At 38.9% G+C, this 16,860-nt stretch overlaps 1 protein-coding gene across 1 annotated transcript; it reads right to left on the minus strand.

Annotated features, from left to right (window-relative positions):
• Positions 1-525: 525 nt before the first annotated feature.
• TMF1 (TATA element modulatory factor 1) lies at positions 526-16,630 on the minus strand. The gene is made up of 17 exons (XM_084292819.1): positions 16,400-16,630; positions 13,420-14,654; positions 11,884-11,987; positions 10,909-11,035; positions 10,534-10,639; positions 9,768-9,910; positions 9,082-9,248; positions 8,760-8,916; positions 8,194-8,286; positions 7,859-8,015; positions 7,238-7,430; positions 6,862-6,931; positions 6,691-6,783; positions 5,512-5,622; positions 5,003-5,149; positions 4,410-4,535; positions 526-3,656 (listed from the first exon to the last, which is right to left on the minus strand). The coding sequence occupies exons 1-17, from the start codon at positions 16,539-16,541 to the stop codon at positions 3,513-3,515; spliced, it is 3,315 nt and encodes a 1,104-aa protein (XP_084148945.1). The 5' UTR covers positions 16,542-16,630; the 3' UTR covers positions 526-3,512.
• Positions 16,631-16,860: the final 230 nt, after the last annotated feature.

The following is a 16,860-nucleotide window of genomic DNA, read 5'->3' on the forward strand; positions in this document are numbered from 1 at the left end:
CGCAGCCCCGCAGCACCCCATTGTCTCATTTCCCCCTGAGCTCCCGGCCCGGCCCCGTGCCCCCACACGAGGCCGAGCCACCCCCCAGGAAAGCGAGTGAAGGTTTTACTCCGCTTTCAGCCTTGAAGTAACGTGAATCCTTCCCCCCAGGCGAGGCCCTTTGTGCCTCACTGACAGGTGGGGGAAAGGAGGCGGGCGGCGAGTGCCCGGCCCCACAGGGCAGGACAAGGACTGACCGCGGGGGTCCCCCTGCCCCAACACGGGGTGCTAGAAAGCTGTTTGCACTCCAATAAAGGAAATTAGTCCCAATGCCTCATGATCTTTAATCCCATTACCGCTGGGAATTTCTAAATAAGCGCGGCTCTTGTACCTAAATACGCATGACACCACAAGATTAACCGAGGGGTGTAGCTCTAGGAGTACCTGGGATGTATCTGACAGCCCTTTCTAACCTCAGTGCTTTCCTTTCACACCTATCAAGACGAAAAACCTACAAAAAAAAAAAACTGTCAAAGAGAATCAGAGCACATTCTTAGCGTAAAATTTTATTTTACCCTGCCCCGTGCTTTTTACAGTTTATACACATTTTACAATTAGAAACCAAGGGTTCTGTTTTCACCATGTGATAAACCATTCTGTTTCAAGGATCGTTGTAGCCCTTAGCAAAACATACATAAAGTGTAACAAAGTTGTAACAGGAAAAAAAAATAACAAAACTAACCCTTGCTACAATGTATGGATACACAGGATTTTTAACATTTGCTTCTTTGTTCATAAAGGATGCAACACCATGCCCAGGGAAAACTGTACCAGTGTACCTCATCTAACCCCCCCCCCACGTGAACAGATGCCTTTCCATTACCTACCAAGGATGAGAAAAGTAACAGTATACTTTGAGTAAGCTTTTAAACAATATTTCTTTGTACTTGCCTAGGCAGTTAGAATGAGGTGTAAATTAGTGGCTTCCACAAGAAATAGTTTAAAAATTAACAAATTTAAATGGAAGTGGATGTCAGTATTCCGACCTAAATTCTTTCCTTTTGCATGTTATTTTTTTCTAGGCAATCTGTCATAGCAATGTGCCCAGATCCTAGTACACGTTAATCCTAACATTTCCTCAAAACAAGCCAGAAAGAACTATGTCAAAGATGATCAAAACAGAATACTTGGAAGTCTTCATTACCTTCTAACAGCTACTTGGTTTTCTAAGGCTTTGATTAAGACAGTAGGCCACTCCACGTGATAGTAAAGGTTGCACTGAGGGAGGATAAAAGAATCCAAAAATAGCTGGTACAGGTATTAACGTCTACTTTTGTAAAATATACAAGTCTAATATTCTGACAAAAGGCTTTATATCTAAAACAGTTAATGCTGACCGCATGTTAAAATTTCGCATTTACCCAAGCTCTTCCTGAAAACCCAAGATAGTCTGAGACACACTCAAACCTGCACCTGTGCCAGCCCTTAAGGAGCATCTACTCACACATTACAAAGGAAATGTTACCTTCAAAAACACTGGCACTAATAATCAGTCCAAATGAAACAAATATATTTCTTTTTGAAAGTGCTCCATTTGTGTACCAAGATTATTAAAAAAAAAAGTGAAAGTGATTTATTGATTCACTGCAATAGAAAACAATCAAATTTTCTAAACATTAATCTTCATGAAACAGGTTTGTTTTGTTGCATTTTGCTTTTCAAGAAATGGGTGAGCTTCTAACAGGTGTACATCATAATTCTGACTTAATATACCACAAGTCAGTAAGTTCAAACAAATGTTTTCAGTTGCTTTCTTTTTTTTCCCTCTGAAATTTAAAGCATGCCAAGCACACTTCAATATGATGGCAAGGTTTTAAATTCTGTTTTTTAACAAAATGGTTTTACCTTGGTTTCCAAAACTGAAACTAAGACAATAAGAGTGTAGATTCTGCCCATCACCACCCCCAAAAAAAAAAAAAAAAAAAAAAAAAGCAGTCCTATATTTAGGGAAGTTAAAATTTCTGTGACAGATGGGGAGTTAAGGGAATTTTTAGTGTTCTTGCTCTATTGATTTATTGAAATCCTCAGAATATGTCTGAATGTCACACTGCACTAGGTTGTTCCACAAACTTACCCTCTCTTGTGTAAATCCAGTGACTTAACTGTTCTCCTAATAAGGAATAAATCTTTCACAGGCAGATGAGTTATAATACTGAGAGGCTTTTCTCCAAAAGCAGCTTCTCATCACTCACATCCTTTGTCTCTTTCTGTCCACTGAACACACGAGCAGGAACAGAGCTCTCTAACACAAGTTACAATGCAAACAGATGCAAACGAAACCCCTCGCTGTGGAGGCAACAGCATGACAGGCAAAGAATTTAAACTGCAGAGTATTTCACGAGTGCCTATTGCAGCCACAATTCTGAGATAAAGTGAAATATTTGCTGTCTGGAATGCAGGGGAAGATGCAAGCTTCTTCCCCCGATTCTCAGCATTCCCAAGGGCCCAATTCAAAAGTTTCCTCTGACATGACCCAAAACGCAGCTAAATGTCACGCCACGTGGATGCTATTTAACCAATACCTTACTTAAAGAATGGCATGAGAAATACTTTGCAGCCACTGGAGACTTGCTTGAAAACTATATTAAGCCACAGCACAGTTTTGCCAAAGTCTAAACCTTGTTATTTATATACAGGGAACGATTATGAGAGCAGCAATTATTTCATTAAAATATTTTTCAGCATTCTTCTGAACCGTTTTAGCTACTGTTAAAAGTCAGCATCCAACCCTAGAGCAAATATTGAATACTTGTATTTTTGATGTTAAAATTTAACCACATTTAGAATTACAAGCAGAGCAGCTGTCTAGACAGCTCATGAGATACAACACAAACAATAGACAGATGAAACTTTATAAATTACAACTTCATCTTAAGTGTTACACTCTGCTTTAGAGGACTTTGAAAAAATTGAATTTGGATGACTATTTTACACTATAGAACTATTGTCCTATCATGTTCAGACACTGCAAGTACAAATATAAGATTTTCCTTTCATAAAAATATCCACCAATTATGTTTCAGACAGCAAGCCACTACTATTTTGTTATTAAAAGTTAGCCAGCGAGATTTTAGAAAAACTTGTATTACGAACATGTCTAGAAAGACTTCTTATATTTTTTACGGGTATGCAAAGTTTACAAATGAAGGGCTGCTTTAGTAAAACTCATACCTTCCAGTGCTGTCTCAGGAGGTCATGGTCATCTCTCTCGCTACTGTTTACAAGTAAAATGGTCCATTGTTTAGTAAAAACTTAAATACAGAGATGACTTAAAAAAATTTAAATATTGCACAAATAATTTAACTGCAGACAGTACAAGACACTTAAAGCATTGATTTTTTTAACATATGAACTTATTATATAGACATTTTCTATCATACAGTTATTTTTTTTTTTACAAGACATTTAAATTCAGCATTTACATGAACAATTATCTATACAATCTGTTACAATAGTAAGAGTTCCAGCAGGAGTTAATTTTGTCTTTGCTTTAAAAGTTCATCTATCTGAGTCTTGTACATGTTTTTCACATCCTCCAGATCTAATCGTAGTTCTTCAGCTTCCTCTGCTTTCTCTCCATACATCTGAAGAATTGTATTGTATCTTTGATCCAAGTCCTGCAATGATGGAGTTTGTTATTTGACCATCTTTTTAGTGTTAGTTTATCAAAGTGTAAGTATTTTACAATGACACTGACAATTACAGTGAACTCTTTTAGATTTATTCCCTAGACATAAGAGGAAGAGACTCTAAAGTCAAAAATTCTTGACAACGAAGTATTAATGCTGGCTACAGTGGAACTATGAAAGCACTTTGAAGTTCAGTTGCCACACACATTAAAAATAGCAAATTACACCTAAGTTTTACTACAGGAAGTAACAGAGTCTGTGAACCGTTTCATGGGAAAATTTAAATTGTGTATTTATAGAACAATAATCATTTCCAAAGTTATTCCAAAACTATTTCCCAACTTTAAGTTCTGATATGCTTAGAGGATTAAAATATTTGTCCCATTAACTATATCACTGCCAAGCATGCACTCAGCCTTTAACTCTCACAAATCCAGGCTGTTTATCAGAACACTCCCTTCACTTAAAGACTAGACTTCAAGGCAAGTGTCTTATGTGAAGAAAAAAAAATAACTCTCTTCCCAATTTAGCATTCAATTTTATGTACAGCAGACATTTTTACAGCTACATTTTGAAGTGACTACCAGTCATGGAGTAGGGATAACCAGATTACAATATATAAATAAATAGCAGGTAATTTATGATTAGGAACACGTTTAAGTATAACCATAAATGGATAGTGGTATTTAAAAAAAACAAAAACACAATAACATATCAGATTGCCAATACAAATGCACTTACCTTTAACTGTGCACGCAATTTTGGTATTTCTCTCACTTTTTCTTCAAGTTCGTCATTTTGATTTGTTAATTTAACCAATTCTTCTGCCATTATTGATCGAGTTTTTTCAAGGTTCCCAATTTCCAGCTAAGGTAAATATGTTTCACAATTAGGAAAAAGAAAATTTACCTTTTTTATTAAAAAAAAGTATTTTGAAATGGCAATTAAAGCTTTTTCTTGTAAGCCAGAATGAAACAGTAATTAAAGCTTTTTCTATGAGCCAGAAAGCGCATCCCCTGGAAACACTCTCCCTTTCTTCTTATTCAGATCTGATGAGTGTTGTTCCCCACCCCACCACCCTTCTTCTTCCTCCAGACAGGCAAGTTAAGTTTTTTTGATGGGTCCTTGCCAAAACAAGAGAGGAAGAAATAAATGTTTCTCTTGCTCACCCCTACACACACCTCCAGTGGCTATCCAGGTTAACAGAACTATCAGTCTGCTCTGAGTGGGACCAAGCATTCTGAACACAAAAACAATGAAACAAAACTGACTGAATTTTAATATTTAACCTCAGAAGTGCTGCATTTCATTATACAGTAGAGTAACTACAGTACCTGTAGATGTGAAATCTCTCCTTCTCTTAGTTTTAGCTGTGATTGAAGGTTTTCAATTATACTTGAACCTGCTCCCATCCTTATAGCGTCATAAAGGTTACTCCCACTAGCAGCTACTGGCCCAAATGAGTGATCGTGAGAATCATCCTACAAACAAAAGGTCAGAGAACCTTAAAACCCAACAAAACAAGTACACACTTTGAATAAACACATCTAAATAGTTGGCTTGTGCACTAAGCCAATATTGCTAGTAAAAAGAAGTCCGTTTGACTTCTAACAGTGTTATTCAAATTTTCTAGTTGAAATTAGTGATGTGAACCATATTGTGAACCATTGGTCCACAATAAAAAATGTCGTTTTATGCTCTTTCACAGATGCTTTATTTTTAGAAGTTTTTGCCTCACCTAAAACCACTATACTCTTGAAGAGTCAGTTTCAACATTAATAAAGTTTCCTGAAAAGGGAAAAAAAAAAAACACTATCAAAAAGCCAGTATTATTGACATATACCTGTGAGAGGAAAGATGTCTGAAGACCTGCCATGTCAACTCCACTTATGGAACTAGAACGTGAAATACTCGGAGTGCTTGAAACTGTTTCAGCTGTAAATGACTTCCGATCCTTAAATAAAACAATAAATATATTTTTAAGAAAGCACGCAAGAAAAACCCCACATCACCACCAGTTAGTTACAGAAAAGAGTTGGCAAGACAGTGAAAGCTTATGAAAAAAAAAGACTGCCCTTTCCTCTCCCCTCCTATAAAAAACATACGTTAAGTTCAACAATGAAGAATTACTGTGCTACTAATGCTTCTAGTCTACACTTAGCTCTTTAGACTTTTCAGGAAACAAAGACACAGAAGTTGCAAACTACAGCAAAATAACTTCTCTTTCAGTAGCCACGGGAGATGCAGAGGCAGTTCTGTACGTCCAAAAGCATCACAGGAAGGATGACATAACCAGAAGGAGGTCTCTTTTTGGAAGGTATGTTAACTTCATTTTTGTTTGTTTGTTGTTGTTTTAAAGTTTACAAATTCAACGCTGAGATTTCTCGCGACTGACATACCTTCCAGAGACCGACCTCTTTTAAAGGCAGCATCTGAACGAATACTAGCCTCTGAAGGATAAAGCAGTTAGATTTTAGAACTAGAAGCAGTAAGTAACCAAAATAGAAACAGTTTTACTCAAACATCAACTGCTAATAAGCAGGAACAAAGTTACTGACTCTGGAGGCCCATTTTGTGACTTGTGACTTAAGCTGGAAGGCATGCGGCACATTGCACACAACCATGTGAAACCCAGAACAGGAATTCAGGAGAAGCAACGCTTGCAGTGTAAGCAAAGAAAACAAGGAGCTTCAGAAGATGAATCCCAGAGCATTCATAAATCAAAAGGTTAAAAAAATCACTATCTGTATTTTATCTTTTCTCAGGATAGAGTATTACGTAAAGACTTACTTCAGCGCATTTCACAAAAGCACTTATTTCATAAATAAAGAAAAAAAATAAAGAATAAAGAATAAAGAATAAAAGAGATAAAGAAAAAGAGAAGTTCCCAATGCCTAGGTTCTCAGTATATACTGCACTGCTTTAAGCCCATTTTTTTGCTTGCCACAGTTTCAGATTCTAGAAAACCAGCAGAATAGGGATAGTCTCAATAAAACTGAACACAAATATCAGGTTTTGGTACCTTCTCTTTTGCTGCTTCTTGCACAAGAATGGCCTTCTTTCTTTCCTGTTCAACCTTCATTTTCTCCATTTCTAACTGAGTAGTTAGCAGCGTCTACAAAAATCAATACAGGCTGTTAACCCCCTACCAGCAGAGGTGTCAGTAACAGTTTAGAGAGGAAATAGACAATACCTTTTCTTTCTTTGCATCTTCCAAGGTTTTTGCATATTCATCTTTGAGTCCTTCTAGTTCAACCTCGTACCTACAATGAAGAGGTACAGGAAGTAAGCGCAGAGCTGTGTGGTGTTTAGCTGTCTACCAGAGTTAAACCACAGCAAATTTTAATACACACACAGCTTTAAGATTTTAAAGCACTGTGAAAGTAACAGGCTTCAGACAATCATTAGTATGACACGAAAGATCCTTAACAAGTTTGGAAGCTTTCTTAGGAGTTGTCATCTTTTTTTTTTTTTTTTTACAGTAGCAACAACACCCAAAGAGATCTTCCAGCTTACAAAGATTTTCAGCAGATGGTTATATACTAGATAGCTTACTTCATTTCACTCACCTACTGTTTTCATCTTCCATTTTCTTCAATTTGTTTCTCTCCACTTCCAGCTGAGCCTGAAGGCGAGTATTTTCTTGCCTTAAAAGACTATTCTGAGACTCAGTAGAAGACATCTGAATTTTATTAGACAGAAGCTCTTCTGTAGCAGCCCGTTCTCTCTCAGCAGCTGCTGCTAGAAGAGTTTGAGACTCACCTAATAATAAATAAAAAGACAGGGAATTTACCTTTTAGGCTCACACAGGTATAATGTGGTCCAATTATTTATGCATCAAAATGGATTTTTTGTCAGTATTTTAGAGGCAACTTTTTTTTTTTTTTTAATGCTGGTGTACTTTTAGTGTCTCAATGTCCATGCTTCTTTCAGATGTCCTAAGTACATGCATACTGTAACACCTCTTACAATCTTGTTACGCTATATTAAAGGGAAACAGACAATTACTTGTCCAAGAACCCTGGCAAAATACCTCACATATCATTTCCTTACAGGAAAACATTTTGTGCTTATCCCTCTCAACCCACTCATATACTCCTTGGGCCAATCAAGTCCTTTCAATTTACCTTCAGCTACCTCACATCTTCATTAAGAGTCTCACAGCTCAGTATAAGCTAAAAACATCTTACCAAGTCTGTCAGAAAGGTTCTTTTCCAATTTTTCCCATGAAGAAGTTTGTGCTCCCAGTGTGGCTTGCAAATTTTCTATCTGCCGGAGAAGTGGTCGCGTAGCAGATGTAACACTTTGACTTAGTTCTTGGTTCCGGTTTTCTGCTTCCTGGAGTCTCTGAAATCAGAAATTAAACATATTAAAGCTTTAAAACGATGTAATGGACTAAAATGCTATCACACTAAATCAGCTTACTACATAGGGTATTTATTAATGACATGTTAGCTTTTTGTTTTCAGTTTTTAGAAGTTCTTCTTGCAGATACCAGTTGGCATTGTCTTATTTGCTACAGTACCTGTTGTAGTTCACTGATTTCCTGGCGTAAATAATCTTCTTTTCTCGCTGCCTGCTGTTCTGCACGTTGCAGCGCTAGCCTCAGGTCTGACACCTAAACAAGCAAGGCATTGTCACTAATCTCTTGCCAAACATCACAGTGCCATCTACCCATTGCTCTCCCATTTAAAACAACATCAGATGGGGTACAAGTTAAAGGCTTGAGTTTTGCAAGCACACAAATAGTTATGTAATGTATGTATCACTAAATATTTTGTCCAATTATATTTTTAAGCTTTGCATCATGATTCAACCACTACAGACTTAAATATGCAAATAGTCAAAGTAACTTTATTTAGACAAGTAAAATTAGAAGTCTTTTCTTAAAAAAAATAGAATTCTAAAGTCTAGCACAACTACCACTAGAGGCTGAACTCAAGTTCACAGCAAAGAAATCCACTAAGTATTGCTTAGTAGACAGAAATGAGTTCCACCTAATATTGTGTCTGGTTCATTATGGCAAATGCACACCCCATCCAAGTGCATCTCTTCATTCAGTAAGTTCTATTCATCACATTTAAGACTCACCTGAATTGCCAAAGCTTCTTGTTGCTGTCGTGCCTCATCCTGGGCCTTCTCCAGAGCTAACCCAAGCTCTTCCTTTGCCTTCATTTCCCGACTTAGGGCTGCTTCTTGTGCCTCACTGTCCTTTGTAGCATTAGCTTTATGAAGATCAGCAAGTTCCCTGGGGGAGGAAGAAAAGCCATGCATTTTGCAGTTCATACAATGCCAACTGTGACTTCACAAATAACTTCATTATGTATCATTGTAGCATCTTGATTCATCGCACAAAAAATAGACATGGAAACTGATTGTACGGTTCAAGACAGGCACCCAAATATCTGCTTACTTGTACGCACTGTCGAGTGCTGCCTGCACGCTTCTGTTCCGTTCTTCAAGGTCTTCCACTTCTGCCTGAAGCTTAGCAAGATCCTTTTCTTGTCTCTCAACAACACTGTTCAGTTGTTTAATATTATCTCGATGCTGCTTCTCAAGGTCTTCCTTGCCATCAAGTACCTATTGGAGTGCAAACAAGCATTAGATTAATCCCAGCACATGGGGTGGATCACACCACCTGAGCAACGACAATGACAACTGTTGTGACAGATCCAGAATTAAGTTACACAAAGCGACTGGAGTGATCTAACATTGCAAAAGAGAAAGGCAATCTCTCCAGAGGAGGGAGCACTTCTTCACCACACAATTTCACATATTTCCTCATGCTAGATCTTCTGCTTGCACGTCCTTGATTCAACTCACAAACCAATCAAGAAAACTGCCCATATTTGGCCAGTACAGTTTTTTTCAACTCAAATTTCATCAGCCCATTATCCGATAACCAACAACACAAGTGCAAAAAAGCAGCTGGAATGAGATACAACTGCAATTTAAAACTACTGAAATCCCATCTTAGTGTTCCAGTAATATCAATTAGAATAGTCTCCCATGAAAGATAAAAAAAAGGCTACCTACAGCTTCCCCACAAGGCTACTCTGCAGCTAATCTAAAAAGCTTTTTTTTTTTTTTTAATCTCACCTGTTTTAAATGTTGCAACTCTTCTTCCAGTTCCTTGATCTTTTTGTTCTGCTTTGTGTTAATATTTTCTCTTTCTTTCTCCTTTGCTCTTAATTTCTTAATCACGTTGGAATTGTGTAGCTGCTGTTTGGAAAGCTTTTCTCCTGTAAAGAAAACATACATGAAGTTAGCACATACTGCCACTTATTCTATGAACAGTCTCCATTCACACCTTTCTCTGCCCTCCAGCCCTGGGTAATAGCCAAACATATAATGAAACATTTACTTGTATTTTCATGCAAATTCTTAAGTTTCCAGTCCACCTCAAAATGACCTCACTACACCAAGCTATATTCAGATAGGATAGTCACTGAAAAGGCTTTGGAAGCAAGCAAAATCATCTTACCAGGAAATAAATATAATGGCCACTTAGTTTAATAACTATAATTTACTTCTAAAGTTAAGAAGTAGTAGGGGAGATACTGTAGAAATGGCCTGAACAATGCTCTGGTCAGATCTTTGCCAAATGGAACACAGAACACTGTACTGCACAGTCGTCTTATCTCACGGTACCTTTTAATGCATGCCACAAAAACTATCCTTCCAGCCATCTGCATTTGACTGATGGACTCTGCTGCTCTGTGCCATTAACTAACAAGTTTAAACGTATAGACACATCTAACATGCTTCAAATAACCTGTCTTCCCCACATAAGGGAGGCTTTTATGTGAAAACAGTGTATTTCAAATTATTCTACAAAGTTTTGCTTAAAAAATTAAAATCTTACCTTCCTCCATCAATCCTTTGATTTGTTCTTCTTTTTCTTTAAGTAATTCAGCAGTTTCATTAGTATTAAGTCTAGTAGCCAATTCTTCTTTAACAGTCTTTAATTCCTAAAGAATAGATCAAAATACTTAGGACCATTCATTAAAATATATTTATGGCTAGAGGCACAATTGTACTTGCCACCTTCTTTTCCCCTCCCTCTCAAAAGGCTTTTCTTCAAAAACAATTTAGGCTGGAAAGGGACCTCTGCAAGTTATCTGATCCAACCTTATATTTAAAGTAAAGCTAACTTCCAAGTCAAATCAGATTGCTCAGAGCCTTATTCCATCAAGTTTTAAAAACCTCCAAGGATTAGTTTCATTAAAAAGCTGGTTACCTTTTTAGCTGCATCTCTTTCCTTGCACGCAAGCTGGAGCTTCTTTTCAGCATCCGCTATTCGCTGAGCAAATTCCTCTTTAAGAGACGAAATGCTACTGGTCTCTTCTTTCATTCTGAACACTTCACTACATTTAAAATTAACATTTCAGAACAGTTCCATGGCTATGTGACATCCCAAACAGTTTGCAACAGGCTGTCTTAACTGCTTTTAAAACGTGTTTATAATTTTTACACATTTTACGAACAGCTCAAAAAACACATCCATATTAGAAGTACTAAAGATCTCTATTAATTCAGTAATTTAACAGTGAAAACGGCAGAACTCTGGATTTACCTTAAATGTATTGCTCCTTAATCAAGTTCTTTCAGAATAACCTCTTAGTCTCTACCATGTACAGGGCAAATGATTAAACTTTTTTTAAAGTTAAGATCAATTTAACAATTAAATAACATCTTCACATATTATCCATAAATTTCTACACCTCACATTTGATCAGTAAATTGGCAAATTCAACTTTTCATTTTTTATTCCAACTTAATTAAACAATTAATTCTGTTTTTTCCTACAACCAGTCTTCCTACCATGTTTTCACTGCCTCCGTTTTAGTCAGCAAATTACTTTGTAAATCATGTTAATCTATCTGTATCAGAGCAGTCAGTCTCCCTTAATATCAAAACCCAGTCTCATAATAAAGATCTTTATTCATATGGAAACCTGCCTCTGCGCATCTGTTTCCCACCAGTCTTCGCAAAAGAGGTTTTGACCTCAACAAATAAAACAGATTGCATGTCCTGTAATGGTATTTTTATTTCCACATTTCCTAAACAGGGCATATCCTTTGCAACCTTCGGTCTAGTTATAGAAGGCACCTGTTTTATCATTTGACCACAAATGACAATATTTGCATTGTAATATTGTTTGTGTTACAGTAAAGTTAGTTACACCAATGACTGTGCCTATTTTCATACTTACTCTTTTAGGTTATCATAAGCTTCTTCCAGGCGCGCCTTTTCTTTACTTGTACTTAATAACTGTGTTTCTCTCTTCTCCAGCTTCTCTGTTAATGAATCAATCGTCTGGAAAAAAAATATCATGAACATCAGATGAATGAGACAACTAAAATACGAGAGGGGCAGGCTTCCCCTTTCTCCCCCCTCCTCCAACATTAAAGTTTTAGTTCAAATTCCTAAGAGAATTAAGAAGCTTAAGATAGTGAAGATGACCATTTTTCCGCTACATTAATGTAAAACTAGGCAATAGCTAAACACAAGATACCTGTTTACTAGAGTTTTAACAAAAAATCCTGTTAAGTATACCTGGCTCAGCTAACCTCCCCAACAAAATTAAGTTATATTCAATTACAAAGTTTTTAAACAGAGCTAGTATTAACCATTGAGACTCCTGCTGTGCTCCTCATACCACTCTCTACAGAATCACAGGATAATTTACATTTGAAAAGGTCTCTTCTGCAAACTGATAGCATTGGATGAGGAAAGTAAACTTCCAGGCAGAGTCTGGAGATCTTAATACATCATCAGAATTATCTAATATCAGATTTTAGAAAGCTAAGCATAGAGAAGTAACGCAGACATATATAACAACGTAAAGTAATTAAACAGATTTTGTAAATGTCACTCAGCATGGAAGTGAAAAACAAAATCTGCTATGGTTCATTAACATTTCCCTTAAACTATTCAGTAAGATCAGAAAACTTTGGTACAGCATTCTGTGGACTTTCCTAAGGAATTAGTGACATTCCCTACAATTTACACCAAAAAATGCTTTCCTTAAAATACAAATTAGGTTGGGGCTTTACAAACTCCCATAAGGAACTGCTTTTCCCTTATTACTGTAAGAAATGCTATCGGTACTGCAAACACACCTACAGAGCATGGCCAAGAGTAGGGCCCACCTATGTCAGATAGTATGCAAAAACACTACGTCTGAAACAAAATGCAGAGAAGAAAAAAAAAAAAAAAAGAGTAAAACATGTCAAAACAGCTCAGAATTTAAAAACAAGAACAGAGGGACAGGAAGGTGACAGAGGAAATGGAAAAAAAATAGTGCACACAAAGCTCCAGTTTAGTCTTCCACACTCTGAAATATCCTACTTGTTCCTCCACATCTCTAGTTAACCCATCTATTTAAGCCAGCCATCCAGATTTCTTCATATCTATTAATTATCCATAATGATACCTATCTTCTTCATTAAAATACTTAATGTACCTTTCTTTTTAAAAGAGTTTGTACCACACAAAATAACACATCTGACTTATCGAGGCTTCCTGCTTGCTAGCAGTAGTCACAACTCACAATACTGACAAGTGAACTTAAGTGAAACCCAAAACGATCTGCCCAAAAACTGCACCAGTATTCTTCTGCTGCAGAATAGTAAAGAATTTTCTACAAGTTAATTCAGCATTAATCAATTCACTAAGGTGAACCTAACACCTCTACAATGAGGTGATGGGAGTCCCATCCATATTTAAAGGGTGTGCTTGCCGTTACCTTTTTAAGCTCTTGCTTTTCAGAGTCCTCTTCCAGCGAATTTTCACCAACATCCTGCTGTGGCTCGGTCTCCTCTTTCACAACCTGTTCTTCATCAGTTTGCACGGTAGCAACCAAAACATCTGGCTGCTCGGAATTAACAGGGGTCGCGCTTCTGCCACTCTCCTCCATCTCAGCTTCCTCAGCATGTAACACGGGACTGTCATTTAGATCTTCAGATTTACTTTTCAGGGCATCAACCGTTTCTGTCTTCGGTGCAGAAGGACTGACAGTGACAGATGCTGAAGTACAAGCCCTGCCTGATAATTCGTCGTCTGAATTGATCTCACTGACACTCCTACTGTCTAACGACTGTACACTAAACGAATCTATTCTTTCAAAAGCATCTGAGGAGCAGCAGCTCTCAGTCATTTTTTGAAAGTCATCTAAACGATTATAATCCGCACAGGCAGATGTAGATAAAAGCTGAAATGATGTCTGCATTAGGTGGAGACTGGATTTTGAATCTGCGGCTTCTTGTCTCGAACTTACTGAGCTCTCACTTATTACACTTTCGTGGTCCAAAACCTCAATATCACTCGTTGTGGATGTCCCCGAAGAGAAAGTGCTAATTGGAGGTGACGGCGTATTGCTTTGCCTGTCCTCAGTTTTTTGCTCCTTAGTTTCCAAACCCACGTCTTTTGTACCTGCATTAAGAGACTGTGAAGTGCTACCCGTTCCACCTCCCGTTCCGTCCTCCCCTGCGCTGGATTTTTCACTGAGAGCATCTTCAGGTTCTTTCAGATTTAGAGCAGACACCTTTTTGTCAGGAACCTCATCCGTGCTTTCTTCATGCTTGGCACTGAGCACAGAATTCTCTTCTAGTTCCTCCTTGGGAACATCAAGGTTTTTCAAGTCCACCAGGCCAGCTGCAGAGGAATCCTTCACTTCTGCCTCTGTTGTCACAGGTACTTCCAGCTGACTGGGGTGCTGAGACTCCTGTAAAGTGCTTTTCACCTCCTCTTTGGGTCGCTGTGATTTGGCTGGAGGTTTGGACACCACTGGATTTTTCTGTATATTTTGAACGTCTGTTGGAGAGAGAAAGGCACTAAAGAAGTTCTCAGATTCATCTACTACCGTTCTCCTCACTGGTTTGGTGATTGCTGTTGGCGATATTGGCTGATTCTGTGGTTCTGCATTTGAACTTAGACCCCAGGAAGATGTATCCCATCCTCCACTTATGAGAGAATTTGTTCCTAAAATGATAAAAAAGACATGCCAAGAAAACAATTATTTTCCAGTAACTGTCTTCTTACGTGCAACATTTCAGAAAAAAAAAAAAAAAAAAAAGGTTTCCGTATTGTATAAAGCAAGTATTAACACAAGTGCAAACAGCAACATTTTTGTTTCTACTTCCTGACAAAGCTTGGGACTGATCTTTAGACAAAACAAAAGAAGATTAAGGGAGAAATGAAGTAATTCAAGGACTTAAGGACACGTTAAACAGTAACTTGAGGAAAGGCATAAAAGAAGCCATACAAAAATTATACCAGTAACTCCAAGACAGAGAATTTCAGAAAGAAAATGGAGAAAAGTGCCTTGGAAGGGGAGAAGAGCCTGTGCAGCATTCCAGGGCCTTGCATAAGGGCACATCTGAAGCCTTTTCAGACACAGAAAGCAAGTGTTGCCTTTGCACAGGGAACAAGAGAGAAGGAACGCAGCATCCTGCTTCCTGTAGTGAGAGGAGGCTAGGCAAAACAAACAGCAGAGCTGCAGTTCAGAAGTTACACAGATTAGAAAACAAGGAACTACTACTAGGTCTTAACATTTATCAGCCAATAGCACAGACAAACGCTTCATAAGTCATTACAGGAAATGGGAAAAAAACTTGTATTGTGTATTTTCATATTATCTAAAAAAATATTTGTAGGATTTACACTAGAAGAGTTCTTGCCCTTTCAGCTTGTGACAGACCTCATTTTCCTCACACACTAAGCGACAGCACGAAGCTGACAACACACAGCAGAACTAAGATGACCATCTCCTTCTCCTGTGAAAAAACACTGAACCGAGGAGTTCTGAAGCTGGCCTAAATTAAAGTTATCAGCCAGTTACTTCTAACGTATTTCTTTCAGGCAAAACAAAAGTAACCTGATTTTGGCTGTTTTCCTTATGAATTACAGTAATGCTATAGATACGAAGATATAAATGAAATTAAAAAGATAGTTTGAACAAGTTTCAAGAGATTAAGTGCTACACAAGATGCTATAAACAATTCCTGCATAAGACACTGCCAGTATGTGACTGACAAGCCCCTCCTCCCCCAACAGTCTGAAGATATGCAAAACTGAGCTTAGTTGAGCAACCTAGAAAACACTTTCAATTGCTTTAGCTTTCAATTTTCAGAAACCTCACTCTGCTGTGGGTATACCTGGAAATAGCTTCATACCACAAACAGTTCTAGAGATAGTTGCAGTAAGGACACTGATCCCAGAAAAGTTAGTTTTCCAACTTTTACTTTACTCGTTATCTTTAAGGTGCTATTTACAGAAACCAGCTTTTAGCATGAGGTTGCCTTCCTGTTTGTTCATTTCACAGCACCAATTTCCGATTGACCGTCCCTTTGGCCTCTGTGCTGGCACCCCACAGGTAGCAGGGAGCTGGTGCCTCATCTCCACGCCGTGCCCGTTCTTCCAGCGGTGGGCTCCTTTCAGCAGATCCCACAGGATCACGACATCGCTACCACAAGAAGTGGAAACTTCACTTGGTGCCACCAGCTCTGGGCTTCTGCCCTGATCCTCCTGTCACAACGCACCTATGTGTGCCTCAGGAGGAACGCTATTCCTACCTTTTTATTCACGGAACTGTTTTTATCACCCATTTTCCTCACATACCTCATTTTCCTGATATTTTATCACCTAAATTCCTCAGTAAACGGGGGAAAAAAAAAAAGCTTTAAAAAGGGACAGGGGCTGAGGACTCGGCCAGGCCGGCCGCTTACCCTCGCTGTAGTCGGGGATGACGGCGTCGGGCCAGGGGCTCTCCTCGGCCTGGATGTCCAGCACCCGGTCGATGGACTTCTGGGCCTGAGACAGCGCCTGCTTGGCGAAGCTGGACAGCTGCGAGGCGTTGAACCAGCTCATCCTCCGGCCGGAGCAGCGGCCCCGGGCCCTCGGAGCCCCGCTCCCGGGCAGCGGCGGGGCCGGCGGCCTCGGCCTCGGCCTGCGCTGGGCTGGGCTCGGCGCCTGCGCGCCCGCCCGCTCCACGTCGCCAAGGGCCCGGCGCGCAGCCGCCCATGGCGGGCGGGGAGGAGCTCCCTGCCCCCGCCTCCGTCCCGTCATGGCGGAGGGGTTGTTCCCGCCTCGTTTCCCTGCTGGCACTGACAGGAATTAAACGCCGCTTCGACCCCAAAAAACAAACAGGCGCTGGTCTAAACCTCGCCCTTTAAACTCGCTGCTCACA

This window comes from Netta rufina (genome assembly GCF_964035555.1).
Source record: "Netta rufina genome assembly, chromosome: 10".
Lineage (NCBI taxonomy): Eukaryota > Metazoa > Chordata > Aves > Anseriformes > Anatidae > Netta > Netta rufina.